The sequence below is a fragment of the Neolamprologus multifasciatus genome, chromosome 8 (genome assembly GCF_963576455.1).
Source record: "Neolamprologus multifasciatus chromosome 8, fNeoMul1.2, whole genome shotgun sequence".
Classification (NCBI taxonomy): domain Eukaryota; kingdom Metazoa; phylum Chordata; class Actinopteri; order Cichliformes; family Cichlidae; genus Neolamprologus; species Neolamprologus multifasciatus.
Window position 1 is genome coordinate 5,094,180 of NC_140446.1, and position 24,079 is coordinate 5,118,258.

At 40.5% G+C, this 24,079-nt stretch overlaps 1 protein-coding gene across 1 annotated transcript; it reads right to left on the reverse strand.

Annotated features, from left to right (window-relative positions):
* Window positions 1-3,421: 3,421 nt before the first annotated feature.
* tbx21 (T-box transcription factor 21) lies at window positions 3,422-23,325 on the reverse strand. The gene is made up of 6 exons (XM_085169631.1): window positions 21,567-23,325; window positions 10,576-10,730; window positions 7,384-7,505; window positions 6,910-7,068; window positions 6,218-6,279; window positions 3,422-5,898 (listed from the first exon to the last, which is right to left on the reverse strand). The coding sequence occupies exons 1-6, from the start codon at window positions 22,112-22,114 to the stop codon at window positions 5,079-5,081; spliced, it is 1,866 nt and encodes a 621-aa protein (XP_085025757.1). The 5' UTR covers window positions 22,115-23,325; the 3' UTR covers window positions 3,422-5,078.
* Window positions 23,326-24,079: the final 754 nt, after the last annotated feature.

The window sequence follows — 24,079 nt, forward strand, 5'->3', positions numbered from 1 at the left end:
GAACACTAATGCTACCTCTAACACTGACACCAAGGTCATTAAACAAACAGTTGGAGGGGTGTGAAAGAGATCTTTTTATTTATTGTCATTGGTTTCCTGTGATAAATGATGTTAACGCAGCATCCTAAAGTCTGCATCTTCTGCACAGCCAAATTTAATTACTGTCTCTTCTTTTGTGAAGTACATAATTCATTATTGTTCTGCATTTAAGGGAAGTTTGTAAATGATAGCGACCAAAAACACGGGTTACACTGTCCCCAAAAAGTTGCTGCATCAGTTGAATAAAAGGACAACATCAACACGGCAGAGACTGTTCATGTATAAGCTTTAATTTTAATCAATTAAAAAACATTTACAATAAACCTATTCGACATTTAATAAATAAGAATTTCCCTAGCAGAAATCTTTCTTCTTATTTCTTCCTGTATTGCAGTTCAAAAGCTCTTAAATAAAGGATGATCGGTTCAGTGCACAGGGGTCACACCCAAAAATTTACATGCTTGTTGCTTGAGTTGTCTGAGCTCCATCCTTCACGCCATGCATTACAGTAACATCTCTGGAAATACAGTTCCCAAACACTAAGAGAAATGTGCTTTCAAGGTGAACGCGGACTGAGGGGAAACAGGGGTATGAGTGGTCCAACACCAGGGGTCGGGGTAAAGCTGGTTGTAATATCTGCAGTATCCAGCAGGGGCCTTTCCTTTGCCATCTGAAAGCATTTCTCTGCTGTTTGATGTGAGATCACACACTCATGTGGTGCAGTAGCATTCAGTGTACTATATTAACAAGAGCTCCATAACTCAAACTGTCAACATAAAACTCTTCTCTCGTTGTTCTCGCCACAACATCCTTAAATCTAAACGAATTTTTGTTCTATTAATTGCACTTAAAATATGAACGGGCGATTGTACAGCTTTGTTAATGTGAGAGCACCCTTTTTCTGACAGATGTCAACAACAACATTAAATGCTACATCTTTTGGAAATGCTACACAAGCTACTTTTTCTTCACTTCATACCGATTCAGTTTTTAGCTCTTCGTAACCACTGAGTTTAGTTTTGTAAATGTCCTGGCGAAGGGACGATTTGTTCTTGAACGTTATGTGTTTATTATTGTTTATGAGATCCGGTGGATCCAATAAATTTCAGGGGTCAAAGGCAGGATTTATACAGCAACAGGCCTTTTCACAGTCACATTAGGAAAAGCAAAGGTGCTCCCGGGGACATTAATCACCTTAAAAAATGATCTGCACTTATACAGCGACATGTCTCCTGAGAAAGAAAGCCCATATAAAGTCAGGAGTCCAACTCATCTAACTAATAATGATGATTTTACATTTTATTATCAACTAATTGAACTGTTTCTGCAGACATTTATGGAAAGCACATTTTGCTGTAAGTTTGCTAAACATGCATATATATAATCTATATGCATGTTTCAAAGTCTCTTGCAGTCTCTCTTTGTTTTTTGCATCAGTTAAACATGATTTACACAAAACACAGCCTCAGCATCGGCCTCATTTGATTATTTTATAGTCAAGCTTGGCTCATGTGAAAGAATTGGCCTGGATTTTGGGAAATATAAAACTTGATTAGGTGCTTGATCAGCTTCTGCATGTAGTCGGCCTGGTGCTGTCTGAAGGTGAAGAAAATCTGACTAGCAGCTCCTCTAAGCACACTTTTGTTTGTTCGTTAACCTTTACAATAACCTTTACAATTAATTTATTAAAATAAATAAGTTTTTAATTTAGTAGACAAAGCTTAAACATTGTAGCACACATACCTACATTAGTGCAATGCGTGTGTTTTGGATTTAAGAGCCTTAGTGCCACTGTCTTTGAATAAAAACTAAAAACTATCCAAATAGTCTACAAGGAAAGCATGTTTTGCTGTAGCTTTCTTGTTCAGTTTAACAAACTTTTTTTTTTAATGAAATAAATGTTATATTCAGTTCAATAAAACTACATGCATTTTAGAGAGGCTACAGTTAATGGTGCTCTGCTCTGCTTTGTGTAATTTGATGAAAAAATAGACAATTTTGTTTATGAGGTGAGGAAATTGTAGGAAAAAAGCCAGAATCAAGTCTGAATATTCATTAGACATAAAGGAAGTGACTATCTGCTGGTCTCAGGATGGTAAACTGAGGACTTTATTTTGCGTATTTAAAGTCTTTTCAGATTCAGTCACACATATGTAAGGAGACTCAACTTCATCTCTCGATCTGTAGAGACGCGTTTGACACCGAGTGCCTGCCTGTCGCCCGTAGTGTTGTCTGAGGCCATTAGCACACCTAGTGAGGAATGAGGAGCAGACCTCTGATCAGCGCCGACTGGTGCCTCACTCTTCATTTCTGTCACCAGGGTGGGAGCCGGGCCTGTGTCAGCCGGCGTCACCACATGATAGGCCCGAAGACTAGGGGGGAAATTCAGAGTGTCTGTCTGGTCACTTTGTGCTTCCTGTTTATTGTGGTCTGAAGGTGACAGCACCTTGTCTCTTTAAGTACAGGTGCGTGTGGTCATCCTCTATGACCCACTTTAGGGGTCTACTCCAATTTATGGCAGCAGATTGAGGAAAACCTGGAGAACTACAGCAAGAATCCCCAGCCTTACTGCTGAGGCAACAATACAAATTCTCATTTAGAATTTTGGAGCACACTAAATGTCTGCTGTGTGGTTTAAGTGCTCACGTTTCCCCTCACCCGGTCCTGTTTCATCAATATCAGTGCTGTTATTGATTGTGGGCTGTAGCCATGTGTGGATAGGAGCATTTTGAAGTCAGCTGAATGAAGCAGGGTGCTCGGCCTTTGCCATATATATTTTTTAATCCAAGCAAAGTTGGGTTTGTGTAAATCTGCTGCTGAAAAGTTTAGCCTTGCTGAAATCACTCATCAGTGCTTCTAAATCGCCCAAAAGCTAAAACTAAAAAAAAGTGATGTTGATGGAACTGATTAAAACGGAGGGATTTTCCAAACGCTATGACAAACCGTTGCAGCTGTGAAACCGCTGCTGAAAACAAACTGATACCGAATAATTTGCTACAAACTTCCCTTAATGCGAACATGTTGCCACGTTTCTTTCATATTATCTATAAAAACAGCAATAATTTTCTGGATTGTGACGCTATGATTGCAGCGAGGGACTTTTCTGACTGATGCAACGTCGACACATTGTGAGGTAAAGACTAGCTTCACGCTTAAAAGCTCTTGGTATGCTTCTTCAGAACAGTCAGATCGCCTTGGAAACTCCCTCCTCCTACATGCCCATCACACATCAGATCGAAGGAGTGCTGTGTCCAGCAATTTCAGTAACTTTCAAAACCAAATCTGATGTTCAGATTCATCACTTCACATAAAAAAATGCCCATTTGTATGGAAGTGAAACTTAAACAATCTTAACAAATGTATTACTTTGAAAGCCTACATGTGCACACCAAGATCTTTATTTCTATATTTAAACAAATACCAAAACTTGGAGCTATTAAATTAACCCAGATCCTCAAAATTATGACACTGTTATATGGAAAACATGGCAATTTGTTTAGTTAAACATAAAGAGTTTAATGCTTATGTACCTTTGAGGTTTTTCCAATATGCAACATAAGCCATAATGGCGTTTCTGGTATCATTTAAACCAAAAACCTTGATGGCACTGTTGTGTTGATTGGTTTCAGGGGAATAATTTGAACCGATTGGAAATACCCTGCAATATGTGTTCCCATGAGCATGCTACAGACAAAATATGGCCCCACTTATTAGAATATTGCTTCACAGTGCATTGAGAGGTCAGCATCTTGCTTTAAGACCTACACGCACACTGCAAACTCAATAGAAATCACAAGCACCATCCCAAATGAGCTCATGTGAAAAATTCAGCCAGAGTCAGTACAACACTTTGTAAACCATGCAGATCTCTGCTGCTACATCCTGCGAAACCCTCAAAACAGCGTTTGCATCAGCAGGAATTCCTCAAATTGGAGAATTTTGTTAACTAGGAGTCAGTGTACAGTGAGAAAACAATACAGGACAGAAAACATCTCCATCTTAATTGAGGAATCCAACGACTAGCAAATGAACTGTGGGTAGTGCAGATGCATGAGCACAAACTCTTTTATAATACTCCCCCCCAAAATTCAGCTTACTAATGTTTGACAAAGTGAACCACGTCCTGGTGGGTCGATCAGTTTTGATTAAAACCTGACTGCGACAGTTACTGAAATTGATGAAGGTGGTTCTGTATTACCTGCGTCTGGGTTTAGACAGGGTTACAGTAAAGTACAAAGAGGTGTCACAATAAATGTAATAACTTTTAACATTAAATATTACTCAAACAGCTTTGCTTTCAAACCAGTAAGATATGTTGGACCTGCGATTTTTGCCGTGGTTGGAAAAATCTCGGCAGACGTAGAGGAACACACAGAAAATGTTGGGCTAATATGTACGAGGAAGGTTCAACCTTCTAGAACACAAGCCTGCTGTCACTCCATAGCCTACAGCGCTTCACCGTGGCCACTAGGTGGTGTTGCACTAATTAGATAGAGGACACTGTGAAAAGCCATAATTTCTGCTCAGAATCGTCATGGGAAACGAACATGAACATATTGCAAAGATGTGTGAATGGTTGATGGTGAGAACTGATGTAGATGAGACCAAAGGAGACGTGGTGAGAGTGTTTGATGCAGAAAGAACAGACAATTGCTGCAGGCGTCTGTCAGCAAGCAGATATGCACATCTTTTTTTTTTGTTTCGTTGTTTTTTTTTTTACAAATCTCCAGATGTTTCAAAGGCCTAAGCCACAGGTCTTTATGTCTGTTTGGTGTTTATGTCACTTTAGCCCAGCGTTCCAGTCACTTCCACTCTGTTCGACGCCAACCTTGACGCTAACTTTGAAAGTTCCTGTAGTCGTCTGACACTTCGAGGGGCTGGTCACTGTCCTTCTCTACGTTCTGCAGTTTGTCTGTAGCGAAACCAGAGACTGTTCCAGCCCTTCATCGTTATCCTGGACAGACAGTAAATGTGTCAATGAGGGCAGCGTGGGAAGGTGTTGGGAGACACTGTGGCGACCATGATAATGTGTGAGGTCTTCAGTGGGTGTAATAACCATAATAGTCTGCATCGCTGTTGCTGTCTTTTTCACAGACCTCTCCACTGCGCGGGGGTGGGGAGTTTTCAGTGCTGGACGTATATGGCGACACCCTCCTCTTCTTGTTTTCACCCACACCTCCCTCAAATAGGCCAGAGTCGCCCGAGTCCGCTGATTTCGCGGAAGGTGGTTCGAGCCAAGGCTCCTCTTGCACTACGCCCACAGTGTCTTTGGGCTTGTCCTGCAGCAAGGGCGGCTGAAAAGAGTCCAGGAGTGGAGGAGGGTGCAGCCTGGGGTTCCCAGGGGATGTAGAAGATGAGGAGGAGGAAGAGGAGGATGATATGGGTCGAAACCACCCAAGAGTGGGGCCGGATTTAGTGGGGTGACCGAGGTATTGTGGGGTGGGCCGGCTGGCGCTCCAACCTGCTGAAGCGGCTCCTGATACAGACACGCTTGTAGACGCAAACGGATGATCTGAATAGTAGCTGAGAGCATGGTGAGCAGATGTCTGCAAGGGGAAGGGCTTGTAGAAACCATTTCCAGAGAAGTCCCCCTCATAGGAGGAAGCGAAGTCAAGCCGATTTGGAGCCACGCCTTGCTGAGGTGACAGGTACCAGCGGCTGTGGGGACCGGGGGTTGCGGATGGGTCTTTGTGCTGCTGGCCCATAGCAATGTGCTCGCGGCCATAGAAGCGGCTCTGGGGCAGGGGGCTCATGTACTGTTCAGAGAGGTAGCCTTGGGGGTAGCAGCTCCCTGGTAGCAGCTGCTGGCCCTCTGTAGGGGAGGGGGTGAAGCGATCAGAGTCGGGAGGAGCGTACAGCCTAGGCAGGAGGGAGGAGGAGGAGGGGAAGAGAAGCGAGTGTGAGAAGAAGAGGAAAAAAAGAAGGTGTTATTTCCTGCCCAAACCTCAAACAACTATCAAACATCTCACAGCCCCTCACGCCCTTTCACTGCAGCATGCTCAGCAGCAGCAAGTAATTGCATCTTTTCCAATATTAAAAGGCTGACACGAGCACTCAGGACATTCAAGCGCCAGCAGCGACCCAGTCTCATTATTAATGCTGAGAAAACGCAGGGTTCACACTGAGAACAGAAGAGGATTTGCTTTTTGTAAATACAGACATTTTTGAAATTACTTACGTGTCGTAATTGTCACGGAAACCTTTAGCGAACGGGTTATGGTCTATTTTCAGCTGAGTGATCTGTGTAGGGAATAAGAGGAGGGCAATGAGAGAACGTAGGCAAAGGAAAAAAGAGAAGGAGTGAGCAACCACATCGAAGAAACAAGAGCGCAGAAAGAGACGTGACAGACTAATAATTAATGAGGCTACAGTGCAGTTTTATTTCTTATTGGAAAGATTTCATCTTAAAAACCGCAAAGGGGGGGAACACAAATGTAAAACTGGGAGAGTGTATCTTGCATGGAGTAACTCTCCCACAGTTTATTTGAATAGCTGTGAAAAATACACCGTAAGAGAGATGTGAGCTACGGTGCTCAGGTCAGCCGAGGTGAAGCGACTCGTAGCTTAATGGCTGCAGAAATGTAAGTTGGTGTGTCTGCATTTTTGATGCATGCATGCATAAATCAGTAAAACGTGTCGCTGACATGAATCATTGATCTCTCAACGTCATTAAAGCTGTGCAATCGAAGTTCTAAGAGGTGTTTTTGTGGGCCAGTTGTAGAAGGTTGTTGCCAAATACAAAACAATAAATATGCAAACATGGTAGAATAAAATGTCAGTGGTCTGCGACACAGGCTGCGGTTCACACCTTAAAACATATTTTTAAAGCATACAAATCTCATCTTCATCTTTGCGTCTGAGGTGACTTACATCTGCATTTTGATAAGCAGTAACAGCGATGAACTGAGTCTCCGGGAAGATGAATGTCTGAGCTTTAGAAGAGAGGAAGGGGTCCTCCGTGCCATCCTCCTTCACCTGCACGATGTGAAGACGAGGCTGGTATTTATGGAGGGACTGGAGAACGATCATCTGGAGAAAGGGAGATGTAATATTATGGTCATTTGGCTGCTAAAGATTAAGAGCAGGAAACAAAGATACCTTTATTTTACCGATAAGCGAGAAAAATAAAGGCAGGAAATGAGCAGGCAGAAATCGAGTGTTTGCAGATGGTTTCCATCGCGACACTCATAATGTGGTTAATGTTTTCATATATCAAGAATACGAAAGGAAATGATTGAAGTAGTGTAGAATATAAGCAGAAGGCGACAGTTATTGCATTCATCGATATGTTTCAGCCACACAGATTTGTAGAAAGAAAGCAAATTAGAGGCAAAAGCACGGTACCTGTGCCACATTGTTGGTGCTTCCCTTGTTGTTGGTGAGCTTGAGCTTGCTAAACGACACCTCTTGTCTCATCCAGTGAGCTCCTGTGTTGGGAGAGTCGGGGTGCATGTACATCCTGTTCCCTGCAATCGCCGAAGCACATCGCGAGCAGCGCATGTAGTTATGAATAAGGGCTGCACGCTTTGTTTTATTTATTTATTTTCACAGTTTTGGCTTCAAACTATCACAAAAACAAGAGAACAGGAACATCGTGCTGCAGCGAGTTTTGCTTTGATTCTCACTTTTTTTCTTCTGCACCATTTCCTTTACTGCTGTGTTTTATTCAGCTGTTTTTTTTAAGCTCTCAGTAACGAACAAACTAACTGTGATTAGATTTCTTCCCATAACTCAGCAGCTTTTCCATGAATCCTCCACCTGTTAAGCCAGACGGTCAATGCGCTGAGACCAAGCAGTTTCAAAATGCAACCTGCCGCTAACACTATGACTAAAACAGGTGCAGCATGACACGCTTCGTTTCTGTCGCGTCGAATTTGGTAAATTTTGAAATGAGACTTTTTAGGACAGTTTCAGTAATATCAGTGTTTTCTGAGTCATTTTTAAAATGCTGCTATTCACTTTCTGTTTTGCTGATTAGGCAGAGGGAAACAACATTTTGCTGGAGCCCCTCAGGTGTAAATTTACAAAAAATAACTTTGGCTTAAGGACTTAAAATCTTCTCTGATCTAAAGTCGATTTTATAGAAATTTACATGAATTCAAGTTGAATTTGATGCGATTAAAAATGATATTTTTTACAAATCATCAGCAATTTATGGCACAAAAATTAATGGATATTAATAATAAGTTACTGTCTGTAGGCCACTTCAGCTGAATACAAGGGAAGATGACAAACGTCTTAAAACGCCACTTTTCCATCAGGTATTTCCCCTGCAAACTGGGATGGCTTTGTTTTCCTTCCTTTTATATTTTCATATATTCCTAGAGCAGCCAAGATTTCTCACAACGTTACCACAACGACCTGCTAACCTTATTTTTGCACACCACATAAGGGTAATATTAAATCTAATTGAGTGAAGTTGTTTCACCACAAATTCCACAACTGTAGCACATCAGCAGTCACCTTTCCACAACACCTGGCATATGTGTGACAGCACCTTGCAGTTTCTCTCATTTATATATTTGTGGTTTGTCTATCATCAATCACACATAAAATGAAATCTCGGTTAACTTGCTATTGTTATGCTTAGTTTTTTCTTTTTTTTTTGCTGAAGTGTGAACAGGAGGAAATACTGAATGAAAGGTTGTGGAGAGAACAGGGCGTAGAAATGTAAATGTAACGCGTTAAATAATTACGTCTACGCTTGACGTTGAGCACGTCTTTACGAGAAAAGACGAGAGAAGTGGCTGAAATGAACTCTGATGTATAACGAGATACTTGGGGAGAAGATTGGAGGCACATCTGGTGAGTAATTCAGACACTCTTGGATGCTACGGAAGATCAAAGCGGGACCCAGAGAGCTTTGATAGGTGCTGGAGAAACTGTGAGTGCAATTGTTAGTCATATTCAAAGTGATCAAATTACTGGACATGTTTTTAGTGGGTTTAAAGAGGGGTTAAAGATGGCATAATATTCCTAAAGATTTTATTGTCGTACTTTGTAGATGGAGGCTGACTAAAGAAAATACTCCAAATTTCCAAAGTACAAATTTTCCGCGTTTTAAAAATGTTTGTATTTTTCTGGTAAGTAAATAGGTTTTTAGGATTCGTCTCGGCTGAACACATTGTAGATTTTAAGTTTAAACCGAGTGAAACAAATATGCATTCCTGTTTAAGTCAGTTATTATAGCTCCTTAAACCAAGGAACATCAGGCAATCTTTGAAAAATTGCAAAACATGTTGTGAAGCTGCTGACTGAAAACCTCTCCGACCAAGTGTGCATCTTAATGCACGTTTTGGTTTCCCTACTGTATGCATCTAGGTTTGCTACAATACTGCTAAATAAACCACTTCCTCAGGCTCTTCCAGGCAGCACACTGAGTGAAGTCTCCTGCTCGACTGACCCAAGTTTATTTTCGATGGCGGGTTTAAATCATAAACTTCGCATTAGAATCTAGTGCAGGAAGCCCCAGGAAGATTGTGGGTTTGAGCTGTTTACCGGCTACTGGTGGCAAATGCACGATGAGAAGAAAATAGCTATTTTCAATGAGTAGTAGACACTTTTTTTCACAGGTGGAAGAGCTCTTCTTACGAATTAGGAGTACTAGTAAAACTCCAAAATTGCAATATTTGTCATCCAGAATAGCCGGTTTCATTATATTACATGCATTTATGTATGTATCAGTGCAAATGCTAATCCAACTACGTTCCTTTGATATAATGCAACAGTTTATTTTAAGGTTTTAACTATAGTGGAGTTAATATAAAGCATTTTACCATACCATACCACCTTTATTTATAAAGCACTTTAACATAAAACCAGAGTTCACAAAGTGCTGTACATGCTAATAGCATAAGTAAATAAAAATTAAAATGAGATAAAATAAAATAAATAACTAAAAAACTAAAATAAATTGAAACATGTTAAAACAAATTGAGTCAACCCCTCTAATCAATGCCAAAGGCTTCAGCGAATAAATATGTTTTAAGAAGACTTTTAAATTCAGAAAGAGAAGAGGCCTGCCTAACATGCAAAGGTAGATCATTCCACAACTTTGGAGCAACTACAGCAAAAGCACGATCTCCTTTAAATTTATACTTAGTTTTTGGTACCTTAAGGAGCTGCTGAATGGCGGACCTAAGGGAAGGGGCAGGTGTATATGGTTGTAGTAGCTCTGAGAGGTAGGGGGGGGGGGCAGGCCATTAAGAGATTTAAAAGCAAATAAGAGAATTTTAAAAACAATCCTAAAATGTACAGGTGAAATCGGTCAAGTAAAGTTCAATTACTTTGGTGGTGTACGTCATCCCTTTTATATCCTTTTGCATTTTTACATCTGCTATATATAAAAGTTATAATCTTAGTCGCTTATCGTTTTATCAAAGTCTTTTTCAATAGACGCTGCAGCACTCTTTTTCTTCTTTTCTTAGTATTTGTGGATGTAAATGTAGTTGTTTGATCAGCGTACCAAATCTTGGTTTCTAACAGTCATAAAGGCAGCCCCAGGGTTTTACATTCTGTGCTATAGTTTCAGTGTACCTGGCATGTTCCCTTCTGCCTTCCCACACTGGACCCACTTGCCGCCCTGGTATCTCCAGTGGTGCTGATCAGCTAGAACGACGTCCACATAGACGTTATAGTGGGCAGTAGGATCCAGAACGCTGATATTGAAGCTCAGAAAGGGGAACATCCTCCTGGAGAGACATAAGAGAAATTTATTTGTTAAAAAAACAACAACACAAAAACGTTGTTTATGCCTTTGCTCACATATTGTAGCTCCAGATTTTGTGGAAACAGTAGAGGTTTATGGATCAACTACGCCCACGTCCAAGGTGCACAGAGAAGCAGATTAAATCTCGAGATTATTCTGATTATTCTGATGACAGTTACAAAATGCATCGAAGTGCTGACAGATCTCAATGTTAAACACATCTATCTATAATTGAAAATGTCTATCCAGCAAAGATATGTCTTCAAAGTTAACAGAAAACAGCCATGTGAGGCTGCTGCCCCTGAGTTTTTAAATAATGTGCATGTGAGTAGTGACTGAAACCCATATTACACTTTATCCATATTAGCCCTGCACATGGTTAGTGTGTTGAAAAAACAGTTTTTATTCCGTATGAAAGGTTTATATTATATTTCCAAATATTAAAACTTGGACTCCAGTAACTTGGATCACTATTCAGAATCAGCTTTTTTGGTGTAGACCATTAGTTCATCCTCTTTAGCTCCTCTTGCTTTAAGTCAGCTTTCTTCTCACAAACAGGAGATTTGAACAGCAGGTGGACGTACAGAGCTGAGAGTGGAAAGTAGACCCTGATGCCTGTTGATTGCATGCATATACACTGACATCATTGCATGAAACTTTATGTAACAGAAAACAGTACAAAAGCTGTTGAGATGATTCATGTTTGGCCTTTCAAACTGTAATCCTCGGTTTCCTAAGCAGCTAAAGGAGTCACGAGAGGTGGAGAGGACGGCTGACACTTGAGCTCAATATTTAATGCTGCTTTTAATAAAAGATGCCCCAGAAGATGCTCTTGATTGCTGGGGCTTTACATGTTCAACTCGTTTTGATCACTTCAGTGAGACGAGGTAACTGGGAGGTCAGGTTGTCCCCCAGCTGGACGACCCGGGAACGGAGAGGGAGATGGGTTAAATTAAAATTAAAGAGACACACAAACATATAAGAAATGGATTCTGAACACACAACGGCAGATAAACCCTGCTGACATTCACGTGTGCGCCACGTGTGCATGTCGACGCGAAACACTTACTGTAGTGATTCAGAGTTACTAACCCTACTGAGTTGTAGTTCACACTTTACATTATAGCGCATATGTAACACACAAATGTTAGTCATTCTCTGGGGGAAATCCACATAAGGGAAATTAGTTGGACAATCATGTCCCTTAATATTCATTTTCCCAAATGACTGATAGGTGAGAAAAAGTTGATGGAGATTTAATCGACAAGGCTTTTATTAAACTGATTTTTCCCACCTAGTTTCATATTATTTCCTGGTTAAGTTAGACATCAACACAGCTTGGTGAGCTTTAGGAAAAGACCCCTTTCACAGCTACGTTAGAGGCCTGTCCTCTGCTTTGTGGCTTGTAATAATAGTTTACTTGATGAAGTGCTAAAGGTAGACTACAGATAGCAAAGATGTGCTGCTTGCAATGTTTTTGTGAGCAAATGTTCTCAAGAAGAAAAAGTATTTCCTTGAGATTTAACTGAGAATGCCCTTTAATATTATGAGACTGAAGAAATGCTCAAACTAAATGGTGATATTAGCTGTACGCGGCAAGCATCTGAAATGACTCATGTAGGCGTTTCTGAAATGCCATCTAGCAAATGACTGACTGACATCATAGTCAAGAGGTGGCATGAAAACTTTAAAGAAGCCTGCAGTTTGAATCTCATCTCGATTTACTACCATTACGGATTTATTTGGTTAGGTTTAGGAAAAGCTCGTGGTTTGGGTGAACATGAAAATAAAGATGTGAATAACAGTTTAATCTTTCTTAGAGGAAGACAGTCTAGCGATATGTAAATTTTAGGAAAGATGGCATTAACAGATAGCAGAACTCCGTAGGACGTGGCCACTCGTGACCTTGAGCTTCTCTATAAAACCAAATCATTACTGAGAAATTTCAGACTGAACCACAGAGTCCTTCAAGAGACTGAAATTGACGCTTCTGGAGATATAATGACTAAAAATTTGCCTCACAACTCACCTGCCCCTAAAGATCACTGCGTACAAAAAATGATCTCATTTGTTTTATTATTACAGAAACTCAGCGATTTAAAGGAAGACCTGAGCTTTTCCCGATAATGCCACCAAATCTCATGTTCATTCATTTCTGTCTCGTTTGTGACATAGCATGCTTATAAATACCCCTGCGATGAACTCTGGGTCCATGTGAGGTCACCAGAGTGTAGCTGGTGTAAATAAAGGCATCGTGTTTGACACCAGCTCAAAGCTCCTCAGGCTATGGATCATTTGTAATGACTGACATTCAGCTCCTGCTGCCCACTTTGATTTGTTCGGTATTAAAAGTGTACGAGTGGTTTTAAACCTACAAATGTAAATATAATAAAAACACGCCTTTGTCTATTTTTCTTCAAATAATAGATTTGCCTAAAAAGAGCTGAAAGTGTGTAAAAGTATAGATGGTTATAATGAGTTCTATGAAAAGCGTGTCGTAGTCACTTTAAGAGGGCAAAGTGCGCACAAAAACAGAAAAATAGCTCTTCGAGAAACACCCTTTACTTTCTTGTCTAAAACATTTTGATGTGGGTGGAAAAGATGGATAAGGTCTCATGTCTATTTGATCACCGCACACTGCGCGCACACACACACACACACATGTTAGAAATGAAAGTTAGACATATAGCCTAAATATAATTCAGTCAGTTAAAGTTTGTGCTGAGAACATGATACTACATGTTGGCAGCATCGTTTTGGTAAACTTTGGTTATCTCTTCTCGATCGAAACTGACCTCATCTAAAATCAGCTGGGTGATGTAGGGGTGCAAAAACAAGACAGGTGTGTAACGAGACATTAAGTAAGAGGCTACTGTTAGCGACGCCCTGAGGGCCCGTCCGTGCCAATGAGGATTTCATGTGTAGCCTGAATCTGCGTACATCGTTTGTACGGGAAATTAAGACATGCATAAAGTTACTTTTACATTTGTCACATGGTATTACGATGGGGCTCTTTACTCTGTGTTTAAACTGTATAATATACAAAATGAGCAACAGTGCTAGAAATAACTGTAAATAACTAAAAGCTGTGATACTGTGGTTCACTAAGCATAACTCACAGCTATAATCGTTAAGAGTGAATCGATTATTCAAAACTTTAAAAAAATTATTCAGCCAGTTTTGAATAATTGATTCACTCTTAACGATTGTTACGATTATGCTTAGTGAACCACAGTATGACATTCATTTATCACAACTACTGACTTACTGTTCTAACCAGTAGTTCACTGCTGTTAGGAAACAGCCCAATCTATTAATAAAAAATAGACAGTTCTATCTATTTACACGCTGCATATATTATGTTTAAAATAAGAGCAAATGTGTGAGACCAAAAAGAACCATATTATTTGTGGTAAAAATTTGTGGTTTATTTTAAGTGTTTATCATTTTAATCTGTTTTCCATACCGTTACTGAACATTTGTAGCTGTTAACCATAATCTTATCTAGCGGTATCAACTCTTTATTAAATTTCTTGTTACAATGAATAAAATTACTTTAATTAAACTGTAATTTCTACTGTTTCTTTTCAGATTAGTGTGGTTCAGCTTTCCAATTACCCCCCTGGCAATTGCAGAAGCACCCCCTGGGCTACTCGAGCTCCCGGTTTAGGTTCACTGGTTTAAGGGAATGCTCTGCAGAGAGAAAGCACAGATGATGTGATGTTTCACATTATGCATTTATTGCTCATTAGACCTCTCAAAAGGCTGAGCTGCAACATACAGCCACTGGCTGTGAGCACAGCTGCAGCTTTGGCAGTGGTCAATGAGCAAACTGGTACACCAGCTCCTCTGGTTATCTTTCTGACTGTAAGGCTACAGACTTGCAACTGAGCAGCCACAGCTGAGGGTATGCAGACTGGCTGTGGCCACAGCCAACGGCAGTGTGTGTATCATAATACAGCTCAGCATTTCTTTATGAATCAGAGGAAACGCAAAAGTTATTTTCGGGTAGTGCAAAAGAAGTCTTGAATAAATTCCTGATGTGACCCTTAGGGGGCTCCGTACTGCTCACATATGTACCCATATAGTTTAATAACAATGCTGAAGGGTTAAAATTACTACAAAAATTGTGGTAATTCGCATTTGCATTGATTTGTATTTACTTTAAATTTGGATATATAAATGCAAACTTTATGTCCAGTTTTCAAAAACACATCTCTATTAATTATAAAAAGAACGTCAAAAGCTGGACTTTTCCTTAATTCATGTAAAGAAAAAGTTCAGATGATCGAATGTTTTCCAGTTTGTCTCCTTGACTGCTGACTCTTTAAGACGGCAGCACACACACACGCCCTCCTTGCTCACTAGTAAGACAAAACCCTACGCTGAACCGTCCCAGTTGGGGTTTTCTGGCTACAAGGCGAGTCCAGTTTAACAATCAATCATAGTTCTCGGTGAAACACAATCGTGGCAGCAGCTCTTTAGTGGCTCGCAAAGAACAGGTGAAAGGGCTCTTCTTCCGCAGCAGTATTTAATACAAGTGAAAACAGAAACTTGGCTGTTGAGCTCATGAATGGATTGATCCACCTACACTGAGTGAGAGTAATCTAGAAAGAAGTAGAATTGTTATAATTTTTTTTTTTTTTTTTGCCCCATTCATATTATCAGTTTACTTATAGTAGAGCCTTTTATAGGAAATCAGAACTTGAGAAGGGGAGAAACCAAAGAAAACACAACACAGAGGGGTATTTGCATGTGTGGGAGGCTCTTTGTGTTCAAAGTTCACTCAGAGACGCTGTAAAGCACTACATACATACATGATAGTGTGCAGTTATTTTCAGTGTGGTGGCGTTGTGGTAATTAAGGGCACGGTAGCTGTCATGTCTAGAGTGTCACACAAACATGATTTTACTTTTACATGGCAGATACAGTCACAAGGAAAGCACCTCTGTCTGTTGCAGTTTGGAAAATGATGATACACAGACACATGAAGTCGCTTTAACACAATAGGAAATCACAATTTCAGTTACCCAGCTACCAGACAGACTAACTAATAAACCTGCCAGCGTGCCACTGAATTATAGAAACTTGGCAGTAACGGCAAATGTCTATTTCTGAGCACGCCGTGTACGAACATGAAGAGTCATGACTGTAGTCGTTTTTAAGGCAAAATACCATAGAAGAAGATGAGTGTGGTGAACCAGTCACTAATATAGAGACTGTGACATTTAAAAAAAAAATCAAAATAAACTGTGTGGATGTTGGAGAGCGAGGAATGGGAGGGCATGGGAGGGGAAACTGGGGGGGAAACGGAGGTTGGAGAAAGGGAAAAGGAAAGAGCAGAGGGTGGAGTGAAGAGAGGGAAGGAGGGAGAGGAGAGGAGGGGTGGGGAAGGGTGGGGGTTTTGTCCTGGGGATGCGAGGCAGAAGCTTGAGCGGAGAAGAAGAACTGGTTATTCACCAGGGAGAAGACTTTTCCACACGAGCGCACCCGCTGATTCATCTGGACAGGAGTTCAGGTCCAGTTTTTGTCACCGCGCGTACGCTTGATCATCTGTGACGAAAACATGCCAGTCTACAGCTGCTGCCGGACACAAGGACTCTTTAGCACATGGACACCCTTGTTTGTGTATTGACTTATGGCAGAGGAATTCAGCCACTATAAGTGCTGAAATGTCCATTTTTGGGGGGTAGTAGTCAGGGGTAGTCACCTGATACTGTGGACTTCATGCTTCAGACCTCATAAAGGATAATGCTGCTGTTAATCTTGATTTTTATCATAAACAAAGCCTGCGGACAGACTAAAACCAGTTGTAGTTTAGTCTGCTTTCCAGCACATCCAGCTTCTTGTCTATGAAACGCAACACAAGGCCATTAGTTTCTACAGTGAGGAATTAGGAACAACTTTCAGGAGCACATTAATTCCCATTTGTTGGGGTTGGTGTACTGGTGTGTGCTTGTTTATGCTTGTTTAGTTGAGGGCCTCGCTAATGCTTCTTTCAGTAGCTTTTGGATAACAATCAAACAGTCTGGTAAAGATCCTATCAGCCACAACATTATAACCACACACTGTACAGAGAAGATAAATGTAGCCACGCCCTAGCACACTTTAAAAAAGAACATAACACTGCATTAGCGATTAAAGTGATAAAATTAAAGGAACAGCCACCGATTACGTCACAGCGACAGCCTTCGGCGCGTCGCTGTGACGTAATCGGTCTACAAATGCGGCCTCAGGAGGATGCAGCCCATGAATTTGGACACGACCATTTTTTAAAAGACCTCGGTATGAACGTACTAAGTAGCCCCCTGTTGGCCATTACAAGAAATGCAAGTTTACCATGTTTTGACATTAGCTTAACTTCTCAGATCTGGAATGTATAATTAAAAACACATGTTTGGAGATCAGTCAACGCTCCGGATTCGGTGTTGTCTTCTTCGTGCCATTCCTCAGGAGTTTTTGGATTATCCTGCAGAGGGAGGCTGCAGCCATCAGGGAGCATCTGCGATAACGTTTAGGTGTGTGGTATGTGTCATTATGCCAAGTAGCAAAGTAGCATCGCGGTGAATAGTGATACTGACTTCACCTATCAGCGGTTGTAATGTTGTGGCTGATCAATGTATATATTAGTATTTATCAGTATACAGACTATTTATAACAGTGGAATCAAATCATTGTTAACAGTGAACTTGCCAGCAATAGAAAACAAATAAGGAAGTAGTTACAGTTTATATTTCTTTATCTAATTAGTCCCACAACCAGTCAGCAGCCTATCTTCATATTCAATTATAACAGTATTTTTTTAATCAAACTTCTTGGGAACCAAATATAGAGCTATAAAGTTAAACAAAAATATGTCAAGTGTGTCAGTAATAAGCCTAAAGCTCCAAATGCGGTGGACATCACTCACTTTGAAGAGGAGCTTAATTACACGGTATGAGGAAGTACTTGTATAGCTGTCTAAAATATTGGCACTAGATGTTTCTGCGAAAAGCTACATAGGCACACATAAACAGCTGAACAGGAAGTGACAGGTCATACTGTCAAAACCTTGAAATAGTCCCACTTCTGCTTTCAGAGAGAGAGAGAGAGAATGCGAGTAAAAACGAATACATACGACTTCCAAACATTCACCAAAAAGGCAGCTCGTGATGCAATTCTTAACATGTTTTTCTGATATGTTAATTTCAGCATTAACTTCTTTAAATTTCTAGAGCAAGCTGCCCTTCTAAAGACACCCACTCTTATTTCCTTGGTGATGTGATGTGATAATTTCCACAACATGAGAAGCCTACTTTGGAAATAAAGCTGGTTATTACCTAAATCATTTGATGAATTCATAGAAAAACAGCATTTTCACCAATGGGCTGCAGTATATTAGAAGAATAAAATCCACATTTCATTTTCTTTGTGTGTTAATAAACATCTTGCACTGAGAAAAGCAGCAGAACGGTTTAATAAGAACAGATACAGGAACCTAAAACTCATCATACGCAGCGATTACCGTTTCTGAGCGCTCATTCTACTCAAAACACAGCAGCGCCATCTATTCTTGGGAACAAAGTAAATCAAAGGATTGTTTCCTGTCGAAAAACTACAGGATGTCAGACTGATACAGTTTACAGTTTGCAGTCAGTGGAGCAGAGAGGGCACATGAGCATGATTCCTCCGAGTCTGAACTTTAGTTTTACATTATTTCCCTAAAAGGTGTTTTTACGCTGAGAACTTAGTCAGTACTTTCTCCTTCCTAGAACACACACTGCATGGCCGAGCAAGACTTTCTTTGTAAGTTATGTGCTGTAATTAAAGCGAATTATTTCCTCTTTGAAAACTACCAGAGGATCGTTCAATTAGAGGCACATTTCGAGGTGATTTCCTACCCTTTTGACAACCCTTTTGACAAAAAATGAAGATGCTTTCTACTGCAGTTTCCCAAAAAAAGCCCCCACAAATGTACTTCTTGGAAACAGCTGCAGGGAAAAGTTTGCCTTCTTGACTCATATCTGCACCAAGAGTACCACAGGTGTAGGATCCCTGGTCAAACAAATGAATAAGGAAGAAAGCTTCACTTTCTCTTTTCAAATTTAGTCATTTGATTTCTTTTAAATCACAAAATCTCCCCTTTTTCCCATTTTCTACCACAATTTGTTCGACCCCTTGGACACGGTTGCGCTGACACAAACTTCGTCTTAGCCGAGGACAGCCTGTGCCATGGTATCAGCTAGTGAGGTGAATCTGAATTTAGCTCATGAGAAGTGCAGATGAATTCGCCCCCACCCTTCGCTACAGGCCGAGAAAATGTGTCTAGATTTCAAAGCCCAGGTGTGCTACACGAGCTTCTGAGAGATCTGTCAGGCTGTACACCCACCGTCTAGTGGAGGCTGAAGAAAGCAGAAAAAAAAGAGAACCTAGTCTTTTACTTCCTGAACATCAAAGGTGCCTCACCTCCCCAGTGTGGCCATCTAAAGCTTCAGTAATGTTTGACCCTTCACTTCATTTCTCTAGAGTTTCTTTCACCCTTTCGCCTACTGATACCGAGGTTTTGATTAACATTGCAGACCCCCGGACTCCTCTCTTAAAATCACACCAAAATTACTGTGGAAGCCTGAACCCAAGATGAAATTTTAAGAAGGATATTGCCTCTGATATTGAAAGTTTTTTTTTTTTTTCTTTTTTAGTGTTTCTCTGCTCACCTTCTCCAAAATCTTGTAGGATTTTTTCTTTTTTTATGTTACGAAAAAGTGTGAGTGTCAGAAACAGGAGTAAAGATAAAAGACAGAACATTTTCATCGCCAGGATTTCACATTTTCACAATATGAGGTTTGTGGTTTGTGCACAACAAGAAAATTTGCTTTTTGTCACATGTGGAAGGATAACACCTCCGTGCTCACCGACCCTATTATTATTGCGGGTAGTCTTTGACTTTTTCTTTGCTCTGAGGGAAGCTGAAATTAGCTGGAGCAAAATAAACGTGTACCGCATGCATTTTAATTACGTGACCTGATATATGATGCTACTTACCACAGTGAGTTTGTCTACAGAGGAAACTGCCAGGAATTGCTACGTCAAATAATAGAAGACGCACGCAAACACACACATGCACACACCCACTTGGATAAAAACGTAATAAAATACTACATTTTTAACACTAAAATCCCCAAATCATTGGCTAATTCTGCAAAACCTGTGCACACCATAAAATGACTTACAAGGCATTGAAGGGAATTTCTAAAACGATCCATTTGTGAAGCATGCGAACAGTTAAATGTACAATTTGTGATCAGGTTTAGCAGATAAAAGGCAAGAAAGTATATCAAAAGTCTATCTAAAAGGAGCATTTCCTACCCCCAAAACCGTAAGTGTACTGCACTCAGAATAACTTTCAGTAGTAAACCAGAAGGCAAAGAAGCCATGCAGGTCAAAGGGGAATATTTTGCAAGAACATAAGCTGCACCTACCAAACTGAAATCCATCTGTTTCAAAAAACCACAAAACGCCACATGCAACGACAACAACACCACACACACAACCTTAGATATATAGATTAAAATGGCTTGAGTAAACTTTGTGAATTTTTACTCAAGCCATTTTAATACAAAGATTTTGAGTTTCAGCAGACAAACCGAGTGAAGCCACTGGAAATATCAGTGTCATATTATGTGACAGCGCAATTGTTTTCCGTGCACAGATCCGAGCCATGAGAAACCTATGGCCTGAAACCTTGTGTCAGACACAAGTGTCGCATATTAGTGAATTAATCCTCATCGACGTGACTGCATCTTAATGCTCGGTGACCTATCAAGAGAGGCCCGGCAGCGCCGTCTCTTCCCCTCTCAAGCCATGAGCTGTGTGCGCTGCAGAGAGCTGCCTGCGCGAGGCTTTTAGCCCACATGTTTTTTTAATCACAATTTCGATATCGTCATTTTTTTAAAGCTTCCCACTTAGAGTATCGCTATGAGAGTTGTTTTTGAATCTTGTTTTAGATTTCTTCCTCGCTGTCTGCACGAACAAGAATTTGATTAGCTCCCAAATTGAGTTTTGTCACGTCGATTATTGACAATGACGGATGGTTAAAAAGATGACGTAACTTTTTTTTTTTTTTTTTTTAAGATTAGCGCTTTCTCTGATGGTTCGAAAAACTGTAAAAATTTCCTATTTGGCAGCTGAAGAGGTGCTGATATAAAGTGAAGGCACCCAAGAGACTTTATAGGTCAAAGAACAGCTCAGCCTGCAGCTGAGTCTCCACTTTGCAGTTTGTTTGGCTCTTCAACAACTTTTTAATTCGGTTGTAATTCCTTGCATAGTAACAAACATTTGAGATGCCTCTCAGTAAAATGACATAGTGGCCTTCTGTGCGTACCCTAATAAATTTCAAATTTAAAACTCAATTCTTTAGAAACTGTCGTACTTTCACATCCTTTAAGTAGGCAACAGCTCGGATGAGGCAAATTTTGCGCAAAACTTTGCACCTTTCGATCATTATCCCAGAAAAACTCCCAACAACCACGTCACCTGAGCAGAGACGTGGTGGTGATGCCTGCACAGTCCTGCAGAGCTGGAAGACGACCGCCATTCAGCTCTCGGAAACAGAAAAATAAAACTGGTTTTAGACCTGAATTGAAGTGCGCTCTTGTGGCGTAGCGGAGGCTGCTCATGGTAAAGATAAGACAGGTGAGTGAGTAAATTAGAAAGTGTAAAAACCAAAGGGCAGCGGTGTGAAATTCACGCTTTCTATGACCCCTCTCTTTGCTCCATTAAATGTGCTAATCGACAGCGGAGGAAACAATGTGTAGTTTTTCTGTTTTTCTGTGAGACTCACCTCCCCTGCTTGGTGATTATCATCTCGGTTTGGAACTTGTGGAACTTGGCCCACAGCGGGTAGTTATTGAGCAGAGCCTGAGTCTTCCCGCACACCTGTAGCCCAGGTAAAGGGTAGAGAGGCTGCCGCTGGAACCCGTGCTGAAAGCTCGCTGGGTAATTCTCCGGTGAAGGGGAGTACACGTCTTTACCGCCCGTGGGAAACCCGTCTCCTGCCGTCGGGATGTAAGCCTGCCCGGCTCCGCTTCTCGGCGGAGAGCGCACGCCGCCGTACGGGCAGCTGCTGAGGGTCTGTGCGTAAAACCTGCCGGGTTGCGCTCCGTATCCTCCTACCGCCTGGTCCGAGTGGTAGGGCAGCGGCAGCGCGTCCTGCCCGCTCTGAACAGAGTCCGAGTAGTAAAACCTCGCGTCCTGAATCCCCATTTTGAACTCGGCTAGATCCTTGCCGCCGCGGTGGAAGTGACTGCTGATGTCGGCGTTCTTTCCGAAAGTTTGCGTTTCAGTCCCATTCAACATGCTGAGGTAGAGGTTGCCACCTATGCCGCCCATTTGCAGCCCCGCTCCCAGGCTGTGTCAAATGTCATAAGTTTGCGCTCCGTTTGAGTAAAAACATGTACGATGATAATCATAAAAACCAAGACCAAAAAGTCACTTGCCCTCACCTACGACTCAAAACGCACCGACATGAATTTTTAACTCGGTGTCTCCGCCGCTCAGAGGTTCAGATATAAAAACATCCCTCACGCCTCATTAGTCTGTTCATCGATAAACTTTTATTATTGCCAGAGTTGGTGTTTGTCTTTTTTTGACGTGTGGAGTCGCTAGCAGTAACTCAAACACATGCTCGCTTTTCTAACCTATGATATATACATTTTGTAGGTGGTCATATTTTGGAGGTGTGTCAGAGGCAGGGGAGGGCGCGATAGGCTCCAGATATGAAAGAGAACATCCCCTCAGTAGAGACACGAGATTACACCCACACACACACACAGACACACACAGACACGCACGCAGAGACCTTTGGGGAAAAAGAGGAGTAGAGTGTAGTCTTCTGCTTTAAAATTAAAATATGGACACAGCAGAAATGTTTTAGAAGTGACAGCAAATAAAAATTAATGTTATAATTTTAATTTTAATTGTCACTGATGCTATTTTGCGCCTTTTGGTTCGTTTGCGCGCATTAAAACCTGCTGTCACGATTTTGTTTAAGAGAAAATAGTTAATAATAATTTAATGAAGTTAGTCAGAGGTGGAATTCAATTAAAGGCCTGCAGAGGTTTTTAATAGTTGAATAATAACACTGGTAATTTTGACAAAGCAACAATCATTCGCAGATGTTAAGTCCCGCATGTTAAATTCGCATTTAATTTAGCAATGAAATAAACAACGCTGCAGTCGGTTCATATAAGACGAGTTTATTAATTTTATGTATTTCTACTTTTTAATAAGACTGAATAAAACTACTTAAAATGCACTTTTATCTCCTACCAGCTCGACACACCGTGCTTCTTTCTAACGTTAAAGTTTATTCGTTAACGTGTGTGATTTATTGTAATTTAGCTGAAACATATATTTATAAAAACAAGTCTAATAAAGTATTACTCACTCTGTGTCACAGGGTTTCAGGCTTTTTTTTGTCACCATAAACTAGTTCACATTTTGAATCAGCAACACGATTTTATTTTCATTTTCGGTCTCAATCACGAAACACGTCAAAATGTACAAGTTTATTTTTTTATTTTATTATTTTTTACATTAAGAAAAAAATAAACAACGAGACTGACTGTTTTAGCAGCTTCAGAGAGCTCACTGTGTTATAGAAATTATTTAAAAATAAAACCCAGTGAAATGTATCATATTTTATAGGAAATTGATTATATTTTTATATTTTTTAAAATAATATTTTGGGTTATTTTTTATGTTAAATATATTTGTAATCTTTTAAAATGATTTCCAGTACATAAAAATACATTGTACCCATTATTTGAGCAATAATCTTAAAAATAATACACTTAAAAAAAACAACTTGTGTCTATATTCAGAATATAAATAAAAATCTATGTGTTTAAGTCAAGTGACAACAAAGAGAGACTCTTACTGAGGCTAAAAATGATTAAAATTTACCTTTAACTTGAACCATTCCCCCTCCAAGCACAGTCTTGTTTAAGGCCCTGATAATGACATGTTTAAATGGGTCTTACTGCTGGACTGACACTACATTTTCAGTACTCAGTATGGGTATTATATAATGTTGTTATGACTTGGTTTTTTAACATGTGCGCCCTGTGGCGGCAGAACACCTCAGACAGCATCAGGTACAGTTTCAGTCCCAATATGCAAAATTAACTTTCACATATGTTTCCTGAAACTGTCAAAGCGTCACCGTTTGTAACCAATCACACATCATTTGCTTCCAAAGCTGGATGAAACAGGAAGCTGGCTGTCACACAGCAGCAGGCTCTTCTACTAAATAAGACCTCTTAGTGTTTGTGTGTCACTGGTCAGCGAGCCCGG

Coding starts and splice junctions, on each gene's coding strand:
- tbx21 (XM_085169631.1), bottom strand. CDS start 22,114: ATGGGCGGCATAGGTGGCAACCTCTACCTCAGCATGTTGAATGGGACT. Junction 6,280..6,909: donor CTGCTTATCAAAATGCAGAT/GTAAGTCACCTC, acceptor TTCCCTACACAG/ATCACTCAGCTGAAAATAGA. Junction 5,899..6,217: donor TTCCGTGACAATTACGACAC/GTAAGTAATTTC, acceptor CCTCCTGCCTAG/GCTGTACGCTCCTCCCGACT.